The sequence below is a fragment of the Lampris incognitus genome, chromosome 10, assembly GCF_029633865.1.
Source record: "Lampris incognitus isolate fLamInc1 chromosome 10, fLamInc1.hap2, whole genome shotgun sequence".
NCBI classification, from domain to species: domain Eukaryota; kingdom Metazoa; phylum Chordata; class Actinopteri; order Lampriformes; family Lampridae; genus Lampris; species Lampris incognitus.
This window is the reverse complement of record NC_079220.1, coordinates 15,435,967-15,461,139: the sequence shown is the minus strand read 5'-3', so window position 1 is coordinate 15,461,139 and position 25,173 is coordinate 15,435,967. Positions and strand designations below refer to the sequence as shown.

The window sequence follows — 25,173 nt, the reverse complement described above, 5'->3', positions numbered from 1 at the left end:
GTATCCATGTCTTGATATCTGTGGCCTTTATCTCCTCCTTTGGCCAGCTTATTATTCCAGCTGGGTATCCGATGTCTGGTAGGGCATATGTGTTGATGGCTTGGATCTTATTCTTCCCATTGAGCTGGCTCCTCGGGATCTGCCTCACTCTCTGGAGGTATTTTGCTGTAGCTGACCTCCTTGCTGCCTCTTCATGGTTTCTATTTGCCTGTGGAATTCCCCATCATCATCATCAGGTCGAATATCCTTAACCTGATGATGATGGGGGGGTGGAATAATAAAGACAATAGGCCATTGTCTTTATTATTCCATCCCCACCCCCCATCATCATCAGGACGTCATTTTATCTTGTTATATTTTAAAAGTGTGCTATTCCAACAGTGCCCCGGCCCTTTAAGCCCTTACTTTTTCAAATCGAGCCCCAGCCCCACCCTCATTGGTTGTAATGTCCCTGATGTTTCTTTTCAAGTGTTTCCTACCCTCCATTGGTTGATGTGCACCGTAACTAGGGGCGTGGTGCGAGGCAACATAATTATTCGCTCGTTTTTTTTTTCTTTGTTGTATAGCCAACTTGGCAGCTGATGAAACAGGCTTGTACTGCTATGAATTAAAGAAATGTCCTACAGCTATCTTTATATATATATATATATATATATATATATATATATATATATATAGTTCCTCCCTCTTGTCTTCTCTCTCTCTCTCTCTCTCTCTCTCTCTCTCTCTCTCTCTCTCTCTCTCTCTCTCGGAGCATTAAATGTGTTTAATTAAGAAGTGACAGCTGACTCAGCAGGCTCAAGACGGCTATATCTTGACTCCCCTCCACTTTTGACTTCTGACCCTACCACCCACCCCCTCTCCTGCTGTCCACACTTCCATAGCCTTCCATTCTTCCTTCTGTTCCCCGTTTCCTCATGCTAGTTGTTATCTCTCTGTGTAAAGCATCCGTGCCTCCTCTCTTTTCCTTACCAGGGCCCTCGCCCATGTGGTATTCCGTTAGAGAGCGAGAGAGAGAGAGAGAGCAGGGGAGAAAGTATAGTGGGAGAAAACTTTAAAAATGGAACAGGGAAGTAGGGAGAAGAAAGAAAACGTTTTGAGAGACAGATTGTAGGAATGAAGGGAGGGACATAAAAGTGTTTTTCCAGAATAATAAGGCGTTCTGTCTTCCTGAACCTGTGCCAATAATCAACAAAACATTTTTTTTAACTTTCACCAAAACCAAGGACAACTTTTTGCTGTTACTGTGAGGTGATGAGAAGGAGAAGGAGTGATCCCAGATAGCAAACTTGCTGTGGCCCGGACCCGTCCCACACCCGACACTTTCCTCCGGCCCACATACCACGTGGAATGATGGAACTTGGGCAGGCCGCTCCTGTTTGCCAGATCTGGGCCAGAACCAAGCCATAGCAATGCTGCATGTGCCACATATTTGCCAAAGGTGGCCCATATTTGTTTTGTGATATTTGGGCCATATTTACCATTTACCACACGGGCCACTTCAGGGTCACATCCATTTTGTCAGGGCCAGAAGAAGGCCATCATTGTCTGAAGTGGCCCACATCCGGATGCTATCTGGGATCCTGCGTATCTCAGTGCATGGTGCTAACACTGGGTTACGGATTCGGGTACCACTGATGACACCCATCCCCAAAAAGATTCACGGGCTGGCGGCGCGGTAAAGCGCTTCGGGAAATAGCATTTATGTGTGCAGAAAAACAACAGAAGAACAGGATGAAGTGATGTGAGAGAGGGGAGATTGCGGAAGACGGGACGGAAATTTGATTAGTGAGGCAAGGCGGCGACAGAAGGAGCAAAGGGGGGGAAAGCAAGGAGGGGGAAAGCAGAGTGTTTGTACAGTAAGCGCAGGGTGAAACAGAGGACAGAAAACTGTGTTTACTGCGATGGTGGGAGGATCAAAGCAGTGAATGGCAAGAGCCTGTCTCTGTGTGTTTGTGCGTGTAGGGGGAGACAGACAAAAACTTGATCTAATAACTTGAAATGAGGCGTCGCGGCGGATTAGCAGTTAGCGCTGTCACCTCACAGTGAGAGTGTCCTGGGTTTGATTCTGGCTCGTTTTATCGCCCTGTGTTTGCGTGGGTTTATCCCCACAGTCCAAAGACGTGCACGCGAGGTGGATTGGAGCCTGTAAGGCCCTTTTCACTAATAATTTAAAAAAAAGGAAAGGTGACACAGGCTGCTGAACGTGATTTTGAGCTGCATTTGGCCATTCATAACTGACTATGGTCACCAGTAAATACCGGGTCATGACCGGTCGCATGAGACCCAGGTCTGCAATTTTAGTTACATAACCATCACTGCTAAACATGGTGGTAAGTGGTCATTCACATGTTTTTGTCGACACATTCTCATCCCATAGGTCCGGGGTTCAAGCCCCGGGGTAATCCAACCTTGGGGGTCGTCCCGGGTCGTCCTCTGTGTGGAGTTTGCATCTTCTCCCTGTGTCCACGTGGGTTTCCTCCGGGTGCTCTGGTTTCCTCCCAAAGTCCAAAGACACGTAGGTCAGGTGAATTGGCTATACTGAAATTGTCCCTAGGTGTGAATGTGTCTGCCCTGTGATGGTCTGGTGGCCTGTCTGGAGTGTCTCCTCGCCTGCCACCCAATGACTGATCCCGCAGCATAATATATCAACGTGTTGCAAAATTTCCAATATAGGCAGTGCATGAATATCAGTGACATGGAGGTTAGGTAGTGATTAACCCGTTGTGTCTCCTACAGAAACTGACGGGTACGTTGCATGTCACACAGTTACACTTTAGTCATACGGTTACATTTTTGCCACAGTGTCGATATATGACGCCTTGGGATGAGAACTGGCTTGTTTTTGTTTATAGTGGAGATTCAACATGGCGGATGACGCGGATGACCTGGTGTCTGGTCAGGCAGTCCTTCCCTTTATAGGATTTCTTTCCCATTTTCACTCACCTTATGGAAATGCAATGCAACAACGTGCTAGCTCATCAGAACTTTTGGACTGAGCGACATTTACATCATTACATGTGCCTCTGATCATAACCAGTGAGGTTCCTTGATTGAAACCAGCGAAGAGTAAACCTGCGTTCCCCCTTTTATACTGAAGCCGAGCAGTGTCGAACCCTCGTAAAACCCTGGTTGTGATCAGGGTATGTTAACTCAGGCAAAATGACCCGCGTTGACCCATTCACCTCAACAGCAAATACAGGTTTTCCTCAGTTGGTTGCTTTACTGTGAAAGGAGCACAAATTGCCCATAGATGGGAACTGTGTGTGGGGCCTGCGATGGACTGGTGACCTGTCCATGGTGCCTCTTTGCCTTACCCCCAATGCCTGCTGGGATAGGTTGAAACCTCTAGGGATTAAGTTTGTATAGACAACGAATGGACTTGAAATGACGTGCATGAAGGACATGGGATGATGTCTGAACTGCCTGTTGCTACATCATGGGCTACTGCATGTGGCCACTGGTGGCCCTCTTTTGTCAGCCATGTCTGTTGTGTGGTGCAACTAATGAAGGGAATGAACGTTGTCTGTATAGTTTACTGCAAAGGTATCTGCCATTTAAATCAACACTGCCGCCATCCTCACTCAGACATCTGTTCCAGGAGATAGTAGCGCTTTTAGCCACACTTTGGAATTGATTTCCAACCGCTACACTAATGAAAACATAATGTAATTTGTCAACCCACAGGAAACAGGCCTACTGCTATTTTGGATGCAAATTCATCATTTTAAGTGTCACCAACTTATACAGTGTGTGTGTGTGTGTGTGTGTGTGTGTGTGTGTGTGTGTGTGTGTGTGTGTGTGTGTGTGTGTGTGTGTGTGTGTGTGTGTGTGTGTGTGGCCGGTGTGTCAGATTGTCGAGGGAAAGAGACAGATGGGTTGCACACTGTTCCCTCTATGGGTTCTGAAACAGAACATGGCTAATTACATCTTAATTAAATATGACCTGTCTGTCCCTGCTCCCCTGCTCTACTATGGATGACATGTGTGTGAGTGTGTGTATATATATATATATATATATATATATATATATGTGTGTGTGTGTGTGTGTGTGTGTTCACATGGGACTAGTATTACTTGCCTACCTCATGTTATTTACAAATTACCCCCCCACACACACAAACGTCTGTGTTTCGTGCAGTGCATTTGCACGTGCTAAGCATTTTTACTAGTATTTACAGACATTATCCCCCCCCCCCCGGATTCGATTGAAAATGTCAAGGCTCCACGTAACATCCGCTTCCTCTGCACTATTTCCCTCTGCAACCACCTCTTGAGTGTCTTATACTAGTATAGTTCTGTGGTCTTGAACACAAGAGTAAACAGGCACTGGACGCGTGAAGAGACACAACGGCACCGGGTCTCCCGCCATGCTGTGTGGAGAGACGAGCCTCCCGAATTTGCAACCAAAATGCTGTCAAAACTTTGATTTATGATTTACACCATAGCCTCCATATGTCTCGATCGGGAAGGGGCAGAAAAAGGCGCGGAGAAAGCAAGAATCCTTACTAAAAAAACCAAAACAAAACAAAACACAAATTACTAATAATTACATGCCGATTCACACTGGACTAATATTATCAGAAGACCTCTGTTTTGTCTAAATATGCTCGGTAATTTGCACATAGGCGATGCTTCCCCAAAATTATCCAACCATCCATTATCCGAACCGCTTATCCTGCTCTCAGGGTCGTGGGAGCCTATCCCTGCAGTCATTGGATGGCAGGTGGGGAGACACCCTGGGCAGGCTGCCAGGCCATCACATAGGGCACACACACACACACACATTATACCAAGGGACAATTTAGTATGGCCGATTCACCTGACCTACATGTCTTTGGCCTGTGGGAGGAAACCGGAGCCCCCGGAGGAAACCCACGCAGACATGGGGAGAACATGCAAAGTGCACACAGAGGACGACCCAGGACGACCCCCAAGGCTGGACTACCCCGAGGCTCGAACCCAGGACCTTCTTGCTGTGAGGTGACAGCACTAATCACTGCACCACCGAGTCGCCCCCCAAAAATTATCATTGAAAAAAATTCAGTGTAAATCCTAAAAAGCCTTTCTATCTATCTATCTATCTATCTATCTATCTATCTATCTATCTATCTATCTATCTATCTATCTATCTATCTATCTATCTATCTATCTATCTATCTATCTATCTATCTATCTATCTATCTATCTATCTATCTATCTATCTATCTATCTATCTATCTATCTATCTCTCGATGTATCTATCTCTTGATCTCTCTGTCTGTCTATCTGTCTGTCTGTCTGTCTGTCTACCTATCTATCTAGCTGTGATTAAAAGAATCATCCAACACTTAAATGGACCATTAAAATGCCTATGCAGTTGGTTATTTATCTTTTTATCTCTACTTTTACTTTTATTCCTTTTTTTAGCGATTGTGACACTAATTGAACTTCCCTGACATTCCAGTTCAGCTGAGTGAACCTTTTCCAGTGAGCGACATAGAGGAATGAAGTATGTATATGTAGGAGTGATGCCATGATGAAATAAATAAATAAAAATAGTTTGGGGTCGCCCTTGTCTCCGATTCTGTTTGTGGTATTCATGGACAGGATCTCAAGGCGCAGCCAAGGTGAGCAGTGTGTCCGTTTTGGGAACCTCAGAATTGCATCTCTGCTCTTCGCAGATGATGTGATTTTGTTGGCTTCATCAGAACGTGACCTCCAGCGTGCACTGGGACAGTTTGCAGCTGAGTGTGAAATGGCCAGGATGAGAGTCAGCACCTCTAAGTCTGAGGCCATGGTTCTCTACCGGAAAATGGTGGATTGCTCCCTCCAAGTTGGGGATGAGTTGTTGCCTCAAGTGAAGGAGTTCAAGTATCTCGGGGTCTTGTTCACGGGTGAGGGTAGGATGGAGCGGGAGATTGACAGGCGGATTGGTGCAGCATCAGCAGTAATGCGGACGTTGTACCGGACCATTGTGGTGAAGAGGGAGCTGAGCCGGAAGTCAAAGCTCTCAATTTACCAGTCAATCTTCGTTCCAACCCTCACCTATGGTCATGAGCCTTTGGGTAGTGACCGAGTTTCCTCCGTAGGGTGTCTGGGCTCAGCCTTAGAGATAGGGTGAGGAGCTCGGACATCCGGAGGGAGCTCGGAGTAGAGCCGCTGCTCCTTCACATCGAAAGGAGCCAGTTGAGATGGTTCGGGCATCTGATTAGGATGCCTCCTGGGCGCCTTCCTTTGGAGGTTTACCAGGCACGGCCAACTGGGAGGAGACCCCGGGGGTAGACCCAGAACTCGCTGGAGGGACTACATGTCCAATCTGGCCTGGGAACGCCTTGGGATCCCCCAGGAGGAGCTGGAGGGCGTTGCTGGGGAGAGGGACATCTGGAGTGCCCTACTTAGCTTGCTGCCACCGCAACCCGACCCCGGAGAAGCGGCTGATGATGAATAAATGAATGAATGAATGAATGAACGAATGAATTTAGGGTCAAAGCAGTAAAAAGTCAAGACTGGTGATCAGACTGGTTCTTTGTAGTGCGCACTTTGTGGAGGAAATCAATGCAACGACAAAAAAGAAGAAGAAAAAAACAAACAAACCCCCCCCCCAAACGAACAAAAACTTAATTTGCGCTCAAAGACAACAGCACAGCAAGCCTATCAAGACACGCCATTCTATCATCGCCCAATAAGAGCCGGAAGGCGTACCACTTCTCTTTCAGAGTAAATAAAGTCCCCGCCCCCCTGTGACGTCCCCAGGTAGTGCTAGTCACATGTGACCCTCTGTGTGTGTGTGTGTGTGTGTGTGTGTGTGTGGGTGAGAGAGAGAGAGAGAGAGAGAGAGAGAGAGAGAGAGAGAGAGAGAGAGAGAGAGAGAGAGAGAGAGAGAGAGAGCGATGCAGTAACGGACACGGGGAGAATGAGAAAGTGAAGCAGTATTTATGAGGGAGTGGTGGTGTGTGCTCGTGTGTATGTGCTGATGTGTTGGGTGACAGAACTGGAATTAACTGTCATTTCAAACGACACGACAAGCAGTAACCGTTTCTGCTCAGTTCGCACACACACACACACACACACACACACACACACACACACACACACACACACACACACACGAATGTGGGGGTTAACCGAACCTAATTGTATGTTAAAAGGGACACACGCTTTTGTGAAAATGGCGTGTTGCCAAGGTGTCCAAATGTCAAAAAGACAGTACAACACACACACACACACACACACACACACACACACACACACACACACACACACACAGTGGACTGACCGTTGTTGGAGCGTAGCACCCTAGCTGAGATGCCATTGGTCCCTATAGAGTGGTGACCCCCAGTCCCATCCACCCCTCCTGCTTCCCCTGGCTGCTTCAACAGTTCTGTCAGTGTCCTGGAAAAGGAGGAACAGAAAGACGGGGGTGGGAGGTTGAGAAAAGGGGGAGAGAATAAACGATAGTTAAGACTTTATGTGCTTCAATAAAACCGAGAATTGGAGGGACAAAAAGGAGCCAGAGATAACCCCGAACACCTCCCCAGCTCTCTCACCGGCCCTGCTGCATGAGGGCTTATGACTGCAAACACAAACGCATACAAGGGACAGTATGAGAGAGAGAGAGAGAGAGAGAGAGAGAGAGAGAGAGAGAGAGAGAGAGAGAGAGAGAGAGAGAGAGAGAGAGAGAGAGAGAGGAGAAAATAAAAACGAGAGGACATAATATGCAGGAGTGCAATCTTGTCCCCTTGTGGCGAAAATCACCGTTTTTAATCCATATTAGCTCATTTGTGTGATTCGTGTAGATCCGATGAGTTTTTAAAATTGTGTGTGTGTGTGGGAGGGGGGGGGGAGTCTGGCTCTGTTTCGGTTTTGGACTGCCGGCATGCCTTAACGTAAGAATCTCTTAAGAGTAGTGTAACCGGCTATTTTCTTGCCCGGTGCGGGATTCGATACGGGGTGTTCTGCACCACAAGGCGACATCACTAACCGCTCAGCTAAAGGGTCAGACCCGTTAGCTAGGGGCTAACGTGTCTTATTAGTAGTTTACAGTCGTCACCCTCCCCGGAAGCGCGCCCTCGCGCTTTGTCATTCCGCGCTCCGAAGAGACTTCTGAGGATCTGCACACTTCCGGATCCCACCGCTGCGACCAGTTATTTTGTCTTGCCCGGTGCGGGATTCGATACGGGTGTATTGCACCACAAAGCGACGTCACTAACCGCTCGGCTAAAGGGTCAGACCCGTTAGGTAGGGACTAACGTGTCTTATTAGTAGTTTACAGTAGTATTAGGATAATCTTAATTGGCTTATATCATGTGTAAAGCTTAGGACTGTTAATTAGTCTGATAAGGCTATTATAATTATGATTATTTATTTATTTATTTATTTGTCGGGGAGAATTTCCCCCTTTTTTCTCCCCAATTGTATCCGGCTAATTACCCCACTCTTCCGAGCCGTCCCGGTCTCTGCTCCACCCCCTCTGCCGGTCCGGGGAGGGCTGCAGACTACCACATGCCCCCTCTGATACATGTGGAGTCGCCAGCCGCTTCTTTTCACCTGATAGTGAGGAGTTTCACCAGGGGGACATACCACGTGGGAGAATCACACTATTCCCCCCCAGTTCCTCCTCTCCTCCCGAACAGGCGCCTCGACCGACCAGAGGAGGCGCTAGTGCAGCGACCAGGACACATACCCACATCCGGCTTCCCACCCGCAGACACGGCCAGTCGTGTTTGTCTGGACGCCCGACCAAGCCGGAGGTAACACGGGGATTCGGCCCCGTGTTGGTAGGCAACGGAATAGACCGCTACGCTACCCGGACACCCAGGTTGAGTTATTTTAATTTAGCGAACGCTAGCCATCACAATTCTGTTGTAATGTTAGGATTTAACATTTTTTAGGTTTTAACGTTATTTCCATGGAGTCGAGTGTTAGCTAGTGTGCTTATTATTCCACAGTTCACTTGTATAACGTTGCTGACGTTAGGGCTCTGGGACGACCCGCTTAATGTTACTAACGTTACTCTAACATATTGTAACACGCATGGATAAGTAGACACGTTGGCCGCTAGCTGACTAATGTGAACCTGTAGTCGAGCGGCCAGCGATGTCGCTTACGGTTCAGGCAATACTGGTTTGCGTCCCGGCCGCGGCAGTTCGTTCCTGTGGTTGCTCTCCGAGTTTGATACAATGTTATATCATAAATCGAGCTCATCAGCCTAACTGACATCTTAACGTTAACTCTAGCCCCTGTTGGTTACACTTTATTTTTGCTAAAAATAATATTAGCTAGGCTAATACTGTCATAACTATGATGTAATGCTAATTCATGAGACAACAGTGTGGACATTTAGCTAAAATGGACCCATGTTACTTAGGATGTAGTTAAACAGACCGCTCGTTACAGTAGCCTAATTATGTAGACTGAGTAGGAAAATTCCACGCACACTGAAAACAACAGAAGCTCAGTTGAAATGACCTTACGGCAGTTTTTCTTTTAGCTGCAGTGGTTGTGGAATCAATTAATAAATGTCATATCTAAGCCCTGTCTTTTAATTGACCAAACAGCAGTTGCAATAGCTGTAAAGAGCAAAAACCTCATTAATTTTTTACAAGCTATCCCCCCACACACACACAAGAGATGTTCTGTTTATATAGCAATGTCATAATGACAAAACTGTGTGAGTAAATACAAGATGGGTGGCAAAGTTTGTAATAATTTACTTAAATTTCCCCTAAGGTGTGTGAATTGAATGTTCATTATCTGGTTCCATTTCAGAATGAGAGCGTTAGGGGAGAGCGAGGGACTGCTGGTAAAGCAGAATGAGGCAGGGTGTGAGATGCAAGTGGAGCTGGGCTGATTCTTGATGCAGCTATGAACATTGAAGTTGCAGCAAACACATTTCCATTGTCAGATTTCTTTAAGAAAGTTGACACACCAGGACATGCTAGATGCATTTTCTTTGTGTTAAAGCTATCAACTACGGTCGTAAGGGCTCACATACCCTTGTGACATACACCGTCAAACAGTGTGCCCTGAACTGATGTCCCCTTACTTTTGTAGCAGTAAGATTACATTAATTCTAAAGTGATTTTTTCCCCTATATTTTTGTGCTAAAATCGACCATAAATCCACATTTGAAAGCTGATATTTAAAACATTTTCTTCCCGTGGAGGAAGGGAGGGGGCATGCCCCCAGAACCCCCAAGAGGGCTTGCATCTTTGCCACCTCTGATAAGTTTTCACCCCTGGTATGAGGGAAAAATGAGAGACTGTGCTGAAGAAAATGAAGACAGACATTCAAATGGCTGTCATGTGAGGGACAAATTGAGGGACAATACTATCAAACCATCGTCATAATTGTTCCACTGGGGGAGATAAACAATTTTGTTTGGCAGATCCTTCACATCTCCAAAAGAAAAGAAAAAGAGAAACCAAAACAAACAAATAAAAAACTGCAAAGAATTGTTATTATTCAGCAATTCAGAATGGATACGGGATGACTCTGCATGTGTGTCGACAAGGAGGATCAATCACTTTTGAAAAACAAAGCAACTTCCCCTCCCTCTCTCTCTGTCTCCCTGTCTCTCTCTCTCTAGACTTTATTGTGTAACTTCATTGAAGTTCTGCTGTTTCTGCAAAAAAGTGGAAGGAAGGCAAACAGAAAAAAACATCATTGTGAAAATTGAGACAGAGCTTTTCCAAGACACATAGAACCCTTGGTTGTAAATACAAGAGTCTGTCTTGGCTTTGTTTTGTGATGGAGAGGAGGCCATTAGTCCATTTTATACCTCTAAATTGGGCTGCCCAAATCCTTTACTTTGTAGGAGAGACTTGGTGCTTTCTCTTTTACCCTGACAAGGCCTAGTCTTGTGTTACTATCTGGCTACTGGAGGAAAACGTTCTGTTTCCACTTTTATTCTGGGCATAACAAGTTTATGTTGCAAGGACTACCAGTCACGGTTGGAATTCTACAACTGGTTTAGTGTGGGTCTCAAAGGCCAGCCATTAAAAGTTATGCAGCACTGAATGACCATGCATAGTTAGACATTTTATTATGGAATATGAATATTAGGAGTGTCATTTTTTTCCGGCTGCATAAGTATCATGTGATTTGTTATAACTTTTAACAGACCATCTCTGAGAACAACCAACTCTCAGGGAGTTGAGGGGGCATGGCCCTGAGTTCACAAGACTCTTCATCAGCAGCCAGTTAGCTCAGGAACATGCATGCATGATGTTTCTGGACAACTTTTGGAAAAGAAATCAACCGACAGACTGACTGGAAATGACAATTCACTCACTGGTCCAATCAAATCAGGGTGTTAGATGATGTAATTTATTACCAGAAGCAGATTGGTTTTCTGAAAAGTCTCTTGATGCATGCTCAATAATACAGGTAAGGAAATCCCAGAAAGTTGAATCAGTTCGTCTGAAGACAAGGTTTAGGGGGAGAAACGTTTCATCACTCATCTAAGTGATTTCATCAGGCTCAGCTGACTGCAGGTATGCCAAACCTTATAAAAAGCACAGTTGCATAACAACCGAAGCTAGCGGCCAGTTTCATATGCAAATGCCGTGACCATTAATTGGAGTTACAATGGCAATGTTTACTATTCACCGAGGATTGGGGAATAGCTACAATCACAACATTGTAAGATGGTGAAAGATGTACTGTTAGCTTCCCTCCTTGGTTCAGGGATGGTTGTTCCCTCTTCACATACTAGAGGGCCTCTTTGACTCCCCATTCAAACCAGCGTTCCTCCCTATCAAGGATGTGCACATCCTCATCCTTGAAAGAAAGGCCACTGGCCTGTAGGTGGGTGTAGACCTCGGAGTCCTGGCTTGACGTGTTAGCTCATCTGTGTTGTGCCATCCTCTTCACCAGATTCTGTTTGGTTTCCCCGGTGTACAATCCTCCCAGCACTTAACAGGTGGAGAAAGACATCCTTATGGAGGGGCTGAATTTTGTACATACAAACTTAACATAGCCATAACAAACGTTTACTTAGTAGGCGTATTTGTTTTCTCACCTTTGATCGAAAATAGTAGCAACTGCATACAGGTGCTGAGATCCAATGTCACTGAATCGCTTCTGGATTGCTTCCAATAAAATGGCTTTTGACATTTTCATGCCTTGGTCCATCCCTGCAGTTTTCACAAGGAAATGGATACGAGCTCTAAAGGATGGTATAACTTCTGCAGCTGATGCAGTTGATGAGCTAATCTGTTGTGTGAGCTCTTCGAATGGTGCGTACAGGGAAATCTTATTTTCGATCCATTTTGATTGACTGCCGGAGGACGTTGAAGGGAAGTCATAGTCGGCCGCATAAGCAGATATTGCCCATTTCTGTTCTAGTAGACTCTAGCACAGACATGGATAACTGGCGGCCCGTGGGCTGCATTCGGTCCCCGTCCTCACTTAGTATGGCCCGCGGGTCACTTTCCAAATATCAATAAATTGTTGGTTTCACAGGCATTGGAAGCAAGCGGGCCATTTGACCACATTTGAACCGGATCCCAATTGTAATTATACTGTCCATTGATAGAGGGCGCTCCCTCAAAACACAAGAGGCATGTAGCCAAGCAACTGCTTGCACATGGTCTCGTCTTGGTCTCGACAGGGCACGAGGAAAAAACATGAGCATGAGCAGTGGAAAAAGAAAACCACCTAGAGAACTGTGTCTTCCAGGCAAGATGGGAAACAGAATGTCTTTTTACAGAATTCAAAGGCAAACCTATGTGTTCAGTGTGCCTGGAAACAAAATCAGCCATGAAGGACTTCAACTTGAGTCGCCACTACAATACCACGCACAAAGACAAATATGGCATGTACAGGTGCCAGAGCCGCTATCATCGCTGACCTCAAAGGAAAAATACACCAACAGCAGAGCCTTTTTACCAAAGCCATGTCTACACAGGAGTCCTCTCTCAAGGCGTCTTATGCTATTTCCCTTGGGCTTGCTAAAGCAAAGAAGCCCTTGCCAGATGGCGAAACAGTGAAGCTATGTGCAGTAGAGATGGCTAAAGCTTTTGGAGATGATAACATGGCTAAGAACTTTGAAATCATCTCTCTGTCCTGTCACACAATGACGCGAAGAATTTTTGACATTCAAAATCATGTCGAGAGAAAGCTAAAACGAGTCATGCATGACTGCAAGTACTACTTAGGGTTGGATGAGAGTACTGATGTGATGGATGTTAGCCAGCTTCTTATTTACAAAAGAGCCGTTGACAGTTCATTTGAAGTGCACAAGGAGTTATTGAAATTGCTGTCTTTGCATGACACTACCAAGGGCAAGGATGTTTAAAGTGTTGTAAGTGAACATGGGGGCTTTGACAATCCCGATGGCGCACCATCAATGCAAGGAAGACGCACTGGATTCGCTGGGCTCCTTCAACAGAGCGGCATTGACAGTCCAATGGTTATGAATGTGGGTTTTCTTTGTGAGAAGTTTTGTCATAGGCTAAATCCTATTTCATTTTGATCTTAGAGGAGACCCTCAGTGCCAAGACAAGGCTACAAATCTCATTCAATGGGGGAACAGGACTCTCAATCATTGGAAGTTTGTAGCTTTTTTGGATGAAGTGAATGCTGCTTATGGGGATTTACAGATGTACACTGAGATTTTTATGCTGCGCACTGAAATCCCAGTGTTCTTGGAGGACAGCATTCGATGTGATACAAGTGCTTACTGCACTAAACTCAGGGATACAGATTTTCTCTGCAACACGGCCTTCCTTGCGGATATTACCTTGCATCACCTTAATCATAATCACCTTAATATGCAGTTGCAGGAAAGAGGCTAAACTGTGTTGGGTCTCTATGCACACATGAACGTATGTAAGTGTGAATTAGCCCCGTTCAAAAAAGGCTTTTCATCCAACCATCCAAATTTGGCACACTTTCCTGCCCGTGAAGAGTTGTGCAAAGATGTCCCTGATTATGAGAAGACATTTCTCAAGTACAGAGCACACATAGAAACACTGCAGCAGCAGTTCAAGGTATGCTTTAAAGATTTCCACATCATGCAGTCATGAATTGCATTATTCACTGACCCCCTCTCTGCTGCTGTCAGTGAGCAACCCCCAGAGTTGCAGCATGAACTTTGCGAACTACAGTCAGACCCCTTCTTTCAAGCAAAGCGCAATGGAGAGGAATTTCACTTTGGAGACTACTACCCGAGTCCCGCTTTGCACTCCTCAGGGATTTTGCACTCTCAATGGCCAGCATCTTTGGGAGCACTTAATCTTTGAGAGCAGCTTCTCAACAATGAAACGCATCAAGTCAAAAGAGAGAAACAGGCTGACAGATGAAACTGTTCCAGCTCATGCAGATTGGATGCACAAACATTGAAATCCAGTCTATTGTACGCCAGCAGGAGAGGCCACAAGTGAGTTTCAGTGGCTTTCAATGGCTTCATCAGTGTATGGATGTGTGTGTGAATGGGTGAATGTGAGGCATACATTTTAAAAAAGCACTTTGAGTGGTCAGTAGACTAGAAAAGTGCTATAGGATGCAGTCCTTTTAGCATTTTGAGCTAAATGCATGTTTATTTGAGACATGTCGTGGAACGGAAGGACAGAGTAGAAATGCACTACAAACATGAATATTAGTTATTGCACTTAGTGTAAATGTTAACTTTTATACCTTTATTGAATTATGATTTTTGAACCACTGGATGAACCAAAAATAATGCGCTTCATTCACCTCATCGCCATGTTTGTTTAACTGCCATCATGAGGGGCATCAGATGCAGAAGTGCCATAGACTCCAGTGTTGAAACTCCGCTATAAAAATACAGTTTCAAGAGTAGGATTAATCACAGTCACAGCTGAAAATCACTTCAGTAGCTACAATAAAACATTTCCCCTGGCTGAACTGTGTTTTCTTACCTTTTTTTTTTATTGCTTTAGAATGAATGAAAGTCATTCGCCTGCATTCATTTTATATCGTGAAAACAGCGACGGTTAAACACATCTGAAGTTTTTTGTTTTTTTTTAAATAAGGGCCTCTCCTCCCTGTAGGCGGTGGTTTGTCGCCAAGTTCCAGAAGCGGAGAAGGGGAGATATGCCAGGCGGAGATCTGCACTCTTCTAGTTGTTCTTGTTTTTGTGCCATGCGGCGAGCGTGTGCAATCTGGTTACGTGTGACATAAAGGAAGATGTGATGGCGATGCTGCTATAGCTGCTGTAGTGCACAGTGGTGTGCGTTGTGGTTGTTTGAGATCAGCTGTCTTGTTGGTGTTGATCCAGTAGTGCATATAGTGTGTGATAGTGTATTTTGTATGTGGCTGTGTTGGTTGTATCGGCACCCAAATGAGAAATTTGTGTGTGTGTGTGCGTGTGTGCGCGTGTGTATGTGTGTGTTACTGAAGGCCCTGACTGAAACCCCATGGTACGCTACTGAATTTTTAGCATATCCAAAATGAAATCAGATTGCTTTTATTAAATCTGGACAGCGAAAACAAACAAACAAAAAACCCACAGGGAAATGAGTTTTTGCAAATCAGATTCACATCCATTTGTGGTTTGAAACGTGATTCAAATCAACTTCTAGATATGTTTCTCAGTGTGGCAAAAATCAGACTTCAAACTGTCGTTCACATCCTTCCCAGTACCAATGGCACCACGGCTCTCACTGCACGGCGATGCCAGCCATGACTGCAGCATGAAACATAGCCGTGTGCATCAACTTCCTCCGTTGCTGATGCTGTCTGGTACGATAGAGGAGTTCTGCACCCTTACCAGACATCGCTATGCCGTGAAAAGGACACACCTCTTTTATTTATAGCCTGCAGCTCACTGTTTTGGTTCAGGTTAGCATATGTAGTATGGTACCACACTAACAAAAGGTAGATAGGTTAATAAAACCTGAACACAAACGTGACCTGATCACTTGCAAAGGATGATGTGGACAGTCGGTCCTAAAAATCCGATTTGAGAAACAAATTGGCTGTACCTGCAGACAAGCAGCTTCTAAACAAAGCTTACTAGGCTGTCCAGCCATATGAAAGGGAAGCTTGGTGGCAAAGCTAACCCCATAGGGCAAGGTTAATGTGAGCGGTAGTCGCCATTCCCTACGACAAAAAAATCAACATATCAATCCCGCTGATGTGCACTTGAGCAAAGCAGTTAACCTGCAATTACTCCAGTGGATACAGTGGCCACCAGTAGAGGACTGAGGTTAAACTGGGTAGCTCCCAAATGTGACATGAATTTGCAACAGGGTTGGGCTGAGATAACCTTTCCATGATAAAAAAAAAAGGTTAAAAAAATGTTTATTTAAAACTCCAACCCAGCTGTCAAGACACCCCCTCTGGCAGGAATAGAATAAACAAGTGGGCCAGGTAAATGTTGTTTTGAGAGAAGCTCTCTAACCATAACCCAGTTTGGTTCTGTATCCAAAACCCAGGAGTTGTACGTCAACATGCCCCCTAGCTATCTAGCCATCCATCCACATCCATCCACTTTCCCATCCATCCATCCATCCATCCATCCATCCACTTTCCTATCCTTCCATCCAGCCACCCATGAACTAAGACATTTTATCCATTGTACTCTTACTTAAAACCGCACACAAAATGTAGATAGGACACACACACACACACACACACACACACACACACACACACACACACACACACACACACACACACACACACACACACACACACACACACACACACACACACACACACACACACACACACACACACACACACACAAATACGCAGTCAGTCTCTTCAGTGACTGTCAATCTTCTACTCTCCAGAACAACGTCAGTCTTCTCTCAGCTCTGTTTTATTCCCCTCCTTTTCCTGTGGGGTAATAAGCACAAAGGATAGCCAAGCTATATCTATGGCTATCTCTCTGTCTGCCTCCTCCCGTCTCATTCCTACTCTCCCCCTCTCTCCCGTTTCTCTTCTCCTCCCCCCTGCTATTGTTAAGAAGGCTGTTCATTTGACACCCGTGTTGTGCCTTCTTTCGTTCGTAAAGCCAGCCATCTTTCTTTTTCCCCTTCTGGTCCCGTTGTCATTCAATTCCAATTTTTTTCCTTCTCTCTCTGAATCGTTACTTTTTCTCTACTTGAATCTACCCCCCCCCCACACCCACACACACACCCACTGCCCTCAAACCCACTGGCTTTTCTTGTCATGTTAGATATGCATATATATGAACTTCTTCAAACAGCGCCCTTTTTTAAGCAGGACATGCAGTAGATGCAGTGTAGGCTCAAATGAATGGAAATGCACACGACCAAGTGTACACACACACGCACACACACGCACACGCATAGGGTGCACACATATTCTCACTTATCTAATTCTCTGGGTCTTTATATTTTCAAACACTGTTTTTTTCCCCCCTCAGCCCCGAGAGCATGTTCAAAGAGCTGTGCTCATCAGAAGACTCAGCCAATCCTGTCCTTGGAACAGTTTAAGTGTCAACTAGATTGAGGCAAAGCTTCTCACCAAGGCCCTGGATTTGGAACCGGGCTTTTCAAGCTAAGGTGACTGTAGTGAGGTATATAAAGCCCCTCTGTGTGTGTGTGTGTGGGGGGGTGTCTTTGCCAAGCAAAACAACATTGGGTTAGTGGACAGCCCTTATTTACACCCTCACGTACTCCCCTTGTTTACTAATCTGTGGGTGGGTACGCTGAGGAGGCGTAAACTACAAATCTTGAATTCCATAATCGCCACACGTCGAGGCACCGTTGCCCCATCAGTGATTAATTGTTCACTTCACAATTAAACTGGAATGAACAAGTGTTTTTGTGAATTTATGGTCCTGCACGTATTGACATCTGGCGGTAGCTTGCCACAAGTGTTATGTATACAAAATCAACAGAGAAGTACAATACGCTCATGCTGTGAGTTATTGCTGAATCTTATAGAAGGAACTGCACGTGGTTTATCTTTCCATCTACATCACACTTTACTGTTCACTTTTCCTCTCGCTCCGTTTCTGTTCTCTGCTGCTCCATCTTTGTACAAAAAAGGCAATGTTTCGGGAACTTTTATTTGGACTTTCTTCATATAAAAGACAAGTCTGTTGTTTGACTTGCAGATCCAGTATCGCATACTGACGAAAGCTCTTGAGGTCAGCATACAGATAAGGGCAAATAATCATTTGCAATTTAATTACAAAAAAGTTGCAAGTATTGCAAATTAGGATATGAACGATTAATGAATAATAGATAACGGAAAGAGGTTTGATTTTTTTTTCTGACTCATGAGCAGCAGTGACTCAGCAGGAGGCGAAGGAGGGGGAAAAAATGGCTTCACTGTGGAGGGCTTCTATCCCGCAGGGCTTGGTGAACAGGCAGGACTTCAGAAATTTTTGGAAACTCTAAAAAACCTGCCCCCAGGTGTTCCAGTGCTGTCCTAATTTCATATGCTCAAACAGGAATCTTTCTTCACCTGATGTTGAACTAGCCAGTATTGCAAAGTTTGATTTGATTCAGATACATTTCTGTCAGAATGTTGGAAAATTCAGCAGGAACTGAACACCCTCAAATGAACAAATGAAAAGCCCACCTGAGTGCTCTGACTGTGACAGCTTTTCTCTGCAAAGCAATTAAGCATGGGTTGCATTTCATGCTCTGCCTTGGTGAAATCTCTGAGACACACCGCAGTTATTTTCAGAGTCGGTCTCTAATCACTCAGTCATTTACAGCCAAGTCATTAGCCTCAGTGAAACAACACTGACACTAACACAGCTTGGGCCTTTTTAAGGGTGTCCCCTGATCAAATCATCACCATCAACCTTGGTCAACATTAAGAAAGAGGCAAAGAGGGGCATCCGGGTAGTCTATTCCATTGCCTACCAACACGGGGATCGCTGGTTCGAATCCTCTTGTTACCCCCGGCTTGGTCGGGCATCCCTACAGACACAATTGGCCGTGTCTGCGGGTGGGAAGCCGGACGTGGGTATGTGTCCTGGTTGCTGCACTAGCGCCTCCTCTGGTCAGTTGCGGCGCCTGTTTGGGGGGGGGGGTCTGGATGGAATAGCGTGATCTTCCCATGCACTATATCTCCCTGGTGAAACTCCTCACTGTCAGGTGAAAAGAAGCGGCTGGCGACTCCACATGTATCAGAGGGGACATGTGGTAGTCTGCAGCTCTCCCCGGCTCAGCAGAGGGGGTGGAGCAGAGAGCGGGAGGGCTCGAGAGTGGAGCAATTTGCCGGATGCAATTGGGGAGCAAAAACGGGGGGGCGGGATTTAAAAAAAATTGGGGCAGAGAAAGACATTGGTTGGATTTGGGAAAAGAAAGAAAATGAATAGCCCTCTTCCTTACCCTTGACAGCTGCCGTTGAAGTGCCCATGAGCACTATTTTTACCCCCAAATTGCACTAGTGGGGCTGCTCAATCTTTGTGTGTGTGTGTACCATTATGAATGTTAACCAAGAAAGTGTGGAGAAAGGATGTCCTCCAGCTCACAAGAAACAAGTGGCCAAGCTTTTATTGATTTATTTATTTATTTTGCATCACTTGAATTGTTACGTAACATAAGAGATAAGAGAGAATCCGTTTCAAGCTAATTATGCTGATAGCTTGTGATGATAGCCTTGTCATCTCAGTTACATTATGTACTTTTGCATTTGCTACACTTGTGAGTATGGCAGGATGCTGCTGAAAAAGATACCAGTTTATCACTGCAAAAATTAAGCAAAATAAATGCAATACAAATGCTGAGTTATGACAATAGATTAGGTTTTTTTTCCTTCGCTCTATATTTCCACTCACTAACCCACCTGACCTTAACCTGAGCTCAGCCCTGTTTTTGCTCCAATCACAGCCGAGCAACCGCTGCTAGCTAGCCTAGCCTTCATCAGCTGTCCCGAGCATTATGTTGTCAAGCAAGGACTGCTCTTTTCAGATCCGGTCAGTCATCTGTATTTTGTGTACCGAGTACAGACTATGTGTTTCCTTCGCATTCCTGTCCTTTCCTCTTCCTGGGGCTGACATAGATGTTGGGTCACTCCTAGGCGCTGTGACCCTACCAATCTCATCTATCCCACTCTCTCCACTCATGTTGAGCAAGCGGTGACAGGAGGGCTCTGGAATTGCTAGTCTGCAGTGCCGAAAGCTGAGCTTATCTCAGGCTACGCATCCTTGCTCTCCCTTAACTTCCTTGCTGAGACCTGGATCATGCCAGAAAACACTACCACACATGCAGCTCTGTCTGATGTGTACTCTTTTTCTCACACTCCCAGAGCTGGGAGGCGGGGTGGTGGTACCGGCCTGCTAATCTCCCCGAAATGGAAATACTCTCTTGTTTCCATTCCACAATTTTCTCCGCCCTCTTTTGAATTTCATGCTGTTGCTATCCCTTATCCAGTCAAACTCACCATTGTGGTTGTGTACCGCCCACCAGGCCCCCTTGGTGAGTTTCTGGAGAAGCTTGACACACTTGCCTCGCACTTCCCTGTTGATGAATCTGCATTTATCCTTCTTGGTGACTTCAACATCCACACTGACAAGCTAGATCCTCTTCTCTCTTTCCTCTCCTCCTTTGACCTTCACCTTTCACCCTCTCCTCCTACCCACAAGGCCGGCAACCAGCTGGACCTTATCTTTACTAGACACTGTCCTATTTCCAATCTCTCCATTACTCCCCTCCAGCTCTCTGACCACTATTTCATGTCCTACTCTCTTTCCCTCTATTCACCCCCCTGAGACCCTCCCCCTACCCGTAGACACCTCCACTCTCTCTCCACTACTGATCTTTCTTCCTCTGTTACCTCTATCCTCCCTACACCTGAATCTTTCTCTCTCCTACCCCCTGACACTGCTACTGATCTTCTTCTCTCTACCCTCTCCTCTTCTCTGGACAATCTTCTCTGTCCCCTCACTTCCAGGCCTGCACGTCCAGCTCCACCTGCCCCTTGGCTGTCCGACTCAGTACGTACTGACAGATGGAGCCTAAGAGTGGCAGAGTGCGAATGGAGAAAAGGCAAGCTCCCAGAGGACCTTCTCAACTTCCAATCTCTTCTTTCCACCTTCTCCTCCTCCCTTTCTGCTGCTAAGGCTGCCTTCTATCACTCTAAAATCCTATCCTCTGCCTTTAATGCTAAGAAACCCTTTGAAACCTTCAACCCCCACCTCCTCCTCCTACTTCCTCCCTTCTCCCTGATGACTTCGCTAACTTCTTTGACAAGAAGGTAAACGACATCAGATCCTCCTTTTCTCACCACCCAGTTAGTGCTGCTTGTACTATCCCACCCTCTGCACCCTCCCTCACCTCTCCACGTCCCACCCTATCCCACCTCGCTCCCCTTTCCCCCGACGAGGTCCTCAACCTCATCACATCTAGTTGCCCCACCAAATGCTCCCTTGACCCAGTCCCCTCCCCTCTTCTTCAGTCTATAACACCTGAACTTCTTCCCTTTCTAACCCACCTCATCAACATCTCCCTCCAGGCAGGATGCTTTCCATCTGCCTTCAAGACTGCTCGAGTCACCCCACTTCTCAAGAAACCATCACTTAACCCCTCTGATATCAAAAACTACAGACCAGTTTCCCTTCTACTCTACCCTTTCTATCCAAACTTTCGAATGTGCTGTCTTTAACCAACTCTCTTTGTACCTCCACCAGAACAACCTCCTGGACCCCAACCAGTCTGGGTTCAGGGTGGGTCACTCAAAAGAGACGGCCCTCCTTGCAATGACAGACTCGCTGCACTCTGCAAGAGCAAACTCTCTCTCTCTCTCCTCTGTCCTGATACTCCAGGACCTGTCAGCTGCGTTCGACACAGTGAACCACCAGATCCTCCTCTCTACCGTCGAGGGGCTGGGTGTCACAGGCTCTGCACTCTCAATGTTTGCTTCCTAACTGACGGGTCGCTCCTACCAGACATGGATCTGTGTCGGAGCCTCACAGACTGACTACAGGCGTTCCACAGGGTTCGGTTCTGGTTCCCCTCCTTTTTTCCCTGTACACAACATCCCTGGGTTCTGTTATTTGCTCGCATGACTTCTCTTACCATTGTTATGCCAATGAAACCCAGCTGATCTTGTCCTTTCCTCCCTCTGATGCACAAGTAGAGACGCGCATTGCTGCGTGATTGACTGACATCTCAAAGTGGATGGCGACACACCACCTGAAGCTCAATCTGGACAAGACAGAGCTGACGTTCCTCCTGGAGAAAGGTTGCCTGCACCGAGACCTGGCCATCACCATTGACAACACCGTGGTGACGCCAACTCGGACTGCGAGGAATCTGGGTGTGATCCTGGATGACCAACTGTCATTTGCTGCAAACGTTGCATCGGTTGCTCGCTCCTGCACATTTCTCCTCTATAACATCAGGAGGATTCGCCCATTCCTCACCGACAAGATGGCACAGGTTCTCATCCAGGCTCTGGTCATCTCCCAGCTGGACTACAGCAACTCCCTCCTTGCTGGCACCCCGGCTTTGGCCATCAGACCCTAAGTTCTCCCACACAACTCCCCTTGTCATGTCCCTACACTGGCTCCCAGTAGCTGCTCGCATCCAGTTTAAGACTCTGTTGCTAGCCTACAGGACAGTGAAAGGAACAGCGCTTTCCTATCTCTAGGCCATGGTCAAGCCCTATGCCCCGCCCGACCACTTCGCTCTGCTGCCTCGGGACACCTGGTTGCCCCATCGCTCGGAGGCACCTACTGCTGATCGACCCGGTCACGGCTCTTTTCTGTCCTGGCCCCACAGTGGTGGAATGAACTCCTCACTGATGTCAGGATAGTGGAGTCGCTCCCCATCTTTCGGCGCACATTGAAAACTTCCTCTTCAAGAACTACTACCCTGTTACTTGTTCTTAGTAATCATTGTATTCACTCATTTAAAAAAATCTCTTTCTTGTGCTTTTACTTTAGCACTGGTTTTGCTCTTAGATGCTTGTTTAGATGCACTTATGACCTCTGATGACTAGTAGTTCTCCTGATTCCCTATGTTAAATGCACTTATTGTAAGTCGCTTTGGATAAAAACATCGGCTAAATGACTGTAATGTAATGTGTCAGTCTGTACTTGTCAAGGAGGACACAGTAGATCTACGATGGTTAAAATAGGCACCTGGAGATAAAATAAATGTGATCAAGTGGAAAATATGTACCTGGAGATAAAACAAATGTGATCAAGTGGATGGTGTCTTGTACAGTTTCCTGACCTCCAGAAATGATCCGTTACAATTCACTTACATTGGAGGTTAGTAAAATGACCAAGATAGCAGCGGTGACTGAGGGTGGGTAGCATTTAGTATCCATGACCTGCATGCATATCAATAACGGAATGTCTCAAATCAAATGAATTATTTTGTCAACCCAGTCTCACAAGACAAATGACCTCAATTAAGTCCCTATTCATCCGTATGTTGGCAATCAACAATTAAGATGTACACAAGCATAAATATCCAGCCAACAGTAACTTGGCCCTTGCGCAAGGCCATTTAAGTCCTCCAAGAAAAGCTTCTACTCCAAGAAAGATGTGTGTGTGTGTGTGTGTGTGTGTGTGTGTGTGTGTGTGTGTGTGTGTGTGTGTGTGTGTGTGTGTGTGTGAGAGAGAGAGAGAGAGACACACACAGAGAGAGAGAGAGAAAGTGTGTGTGTGTGAGTGAATGACTGTGTGAATGAGAGAAAGAGTGCGTGTGAGTAAGCGTCCTTGTCTCTGTGTTTTTGTATTTGTTCCTTTCTTATGCCTTACAGACTAGTCAAAAGAAGCCGGAGTTTAAATGTAAAAACTTTGTGGGGGGAAAAACCCACCCCATAGACATTGAATAAAATATGCAATGGTGTAGTTTTCACAAAACACTCACTCACTCACACACACACACACACACACACACACACACACACACACACACACACACACACACACACACACACACACACACACACACACACACACACACACACACACACACACACACACACACACACACATGAACATACACTCACTCTCCCCCAGGAGCATAACACTGTATTGTGTAACTGAATCACTCTTCACTGTCACAGCAGGTTAGTTTATATTACAATACCATGGATGACTCTGGGGGCCTACAGCCTCGCATGGAGCCGTGCAGGAAGATACACCCCTACTGTTGTCAAACTGGCATGGCATGTAATACTGCCTGCCACCTACCACTTATACCACCTGCCTGCGCCCGTTGTGCCACCAACCCACACACACACACACACACACACACACACACACACACACACACACACACACACACACACACACACAGCTACGTAAGAGTCTGTTCATGCACAAACACACAAAACGGATGTTTGTGCACAAGACCAGACAGAGTCTTTTGAAACTACAAATTCTCTATTTTTCCATTTCCCACACACTCAACCGCACACACACACACACACACACACACACACACACACACACACACACACACACACACACACACACACACACACACACACACACACACACACAGGATGCTGCTAGGTCTGCCGCCTACAGTTGTGTCCTGAGGGATATTAATGAAGCCACTGAGAAGTGAGTCACCCCCGAATCTTATAGGTGGTAATTTAGGGAGCTTGAAGTAGGTGGTAAGAGGGTGTGTGTGTGTGTGTGTGTGTGTGTGTGTGTGTGTGTGTGTGTGTGCGCGCGCGTGTGTGTGTGTGTGTGTGTGTGTGTGTGTGTGTGTGTGTGTGTGTGTGTGTGTCCATGCAACAGGGCTGATAGTTAAAAGCCATTTCAGCAAATGTACACCAAAAGTGAAGAAGCATAATCATCCAGGGCATGGAAGACGTTGTAGGGTGAGTTGGGCTGCGGGTGCATGTGAGGTTGTGAGTGTGTGTGGGCTGGCTTCTCTTTGTCCTATTTCCCATTTTTCATTTGTAATACGACATGTTTTACATACTTTATCCTGGTTAAATCCAATAACTTTTTCTAATTTCACAAAAACAAGGGGAGCTTGACCATTTTGTTATTGTCGTACTCAAATAAATCCGTAAGTAATGTTGTTTCAGTTGCTTTTTCACAGTCACGGCATGGTTTCTGGCCTTTCTGGGTGTGCGACAGAAATGCAAGTTTGAGAATGAACCAAACGTGTCTGTTTGTTTGTTAGAGTAGGTGTGTGTGTCGGTGTTTTGTATGTGTTTAAGAGTATGCTTGTAAGTATGACAAGTCCTGTCTATCCCTCTGTCTCTGTCGCTGTCTCTCCCCTTTTTGTCTTGTACATAGTGTGGGGGGGTTGAAAG

At 45.9% G+C, this 25,173-nt stretch overlaps 1 protein-coding gene across 1 annotated transcript in view; it reads right to left on the bottom strand.

Moving 5' to 3' along the window:
• LOC130120030 (protein shisa-8-like) overlaps nt 1-25,173 on the bottom strand; it is a 179,464-nt gene that overhangs the window by 84,748 nt on the left and 69,543 nt on the right. The window contains exon 2 of the mRNA XM_056288642.1: nt 7,259-7,374. Coding sequence (XP_056144617.1) covers nt 7,259-7,374 — 116 coding nt within the window. The remainder of the gene's footprint in view (nt 1-7,258; nt 7,375-25,173) is intronic.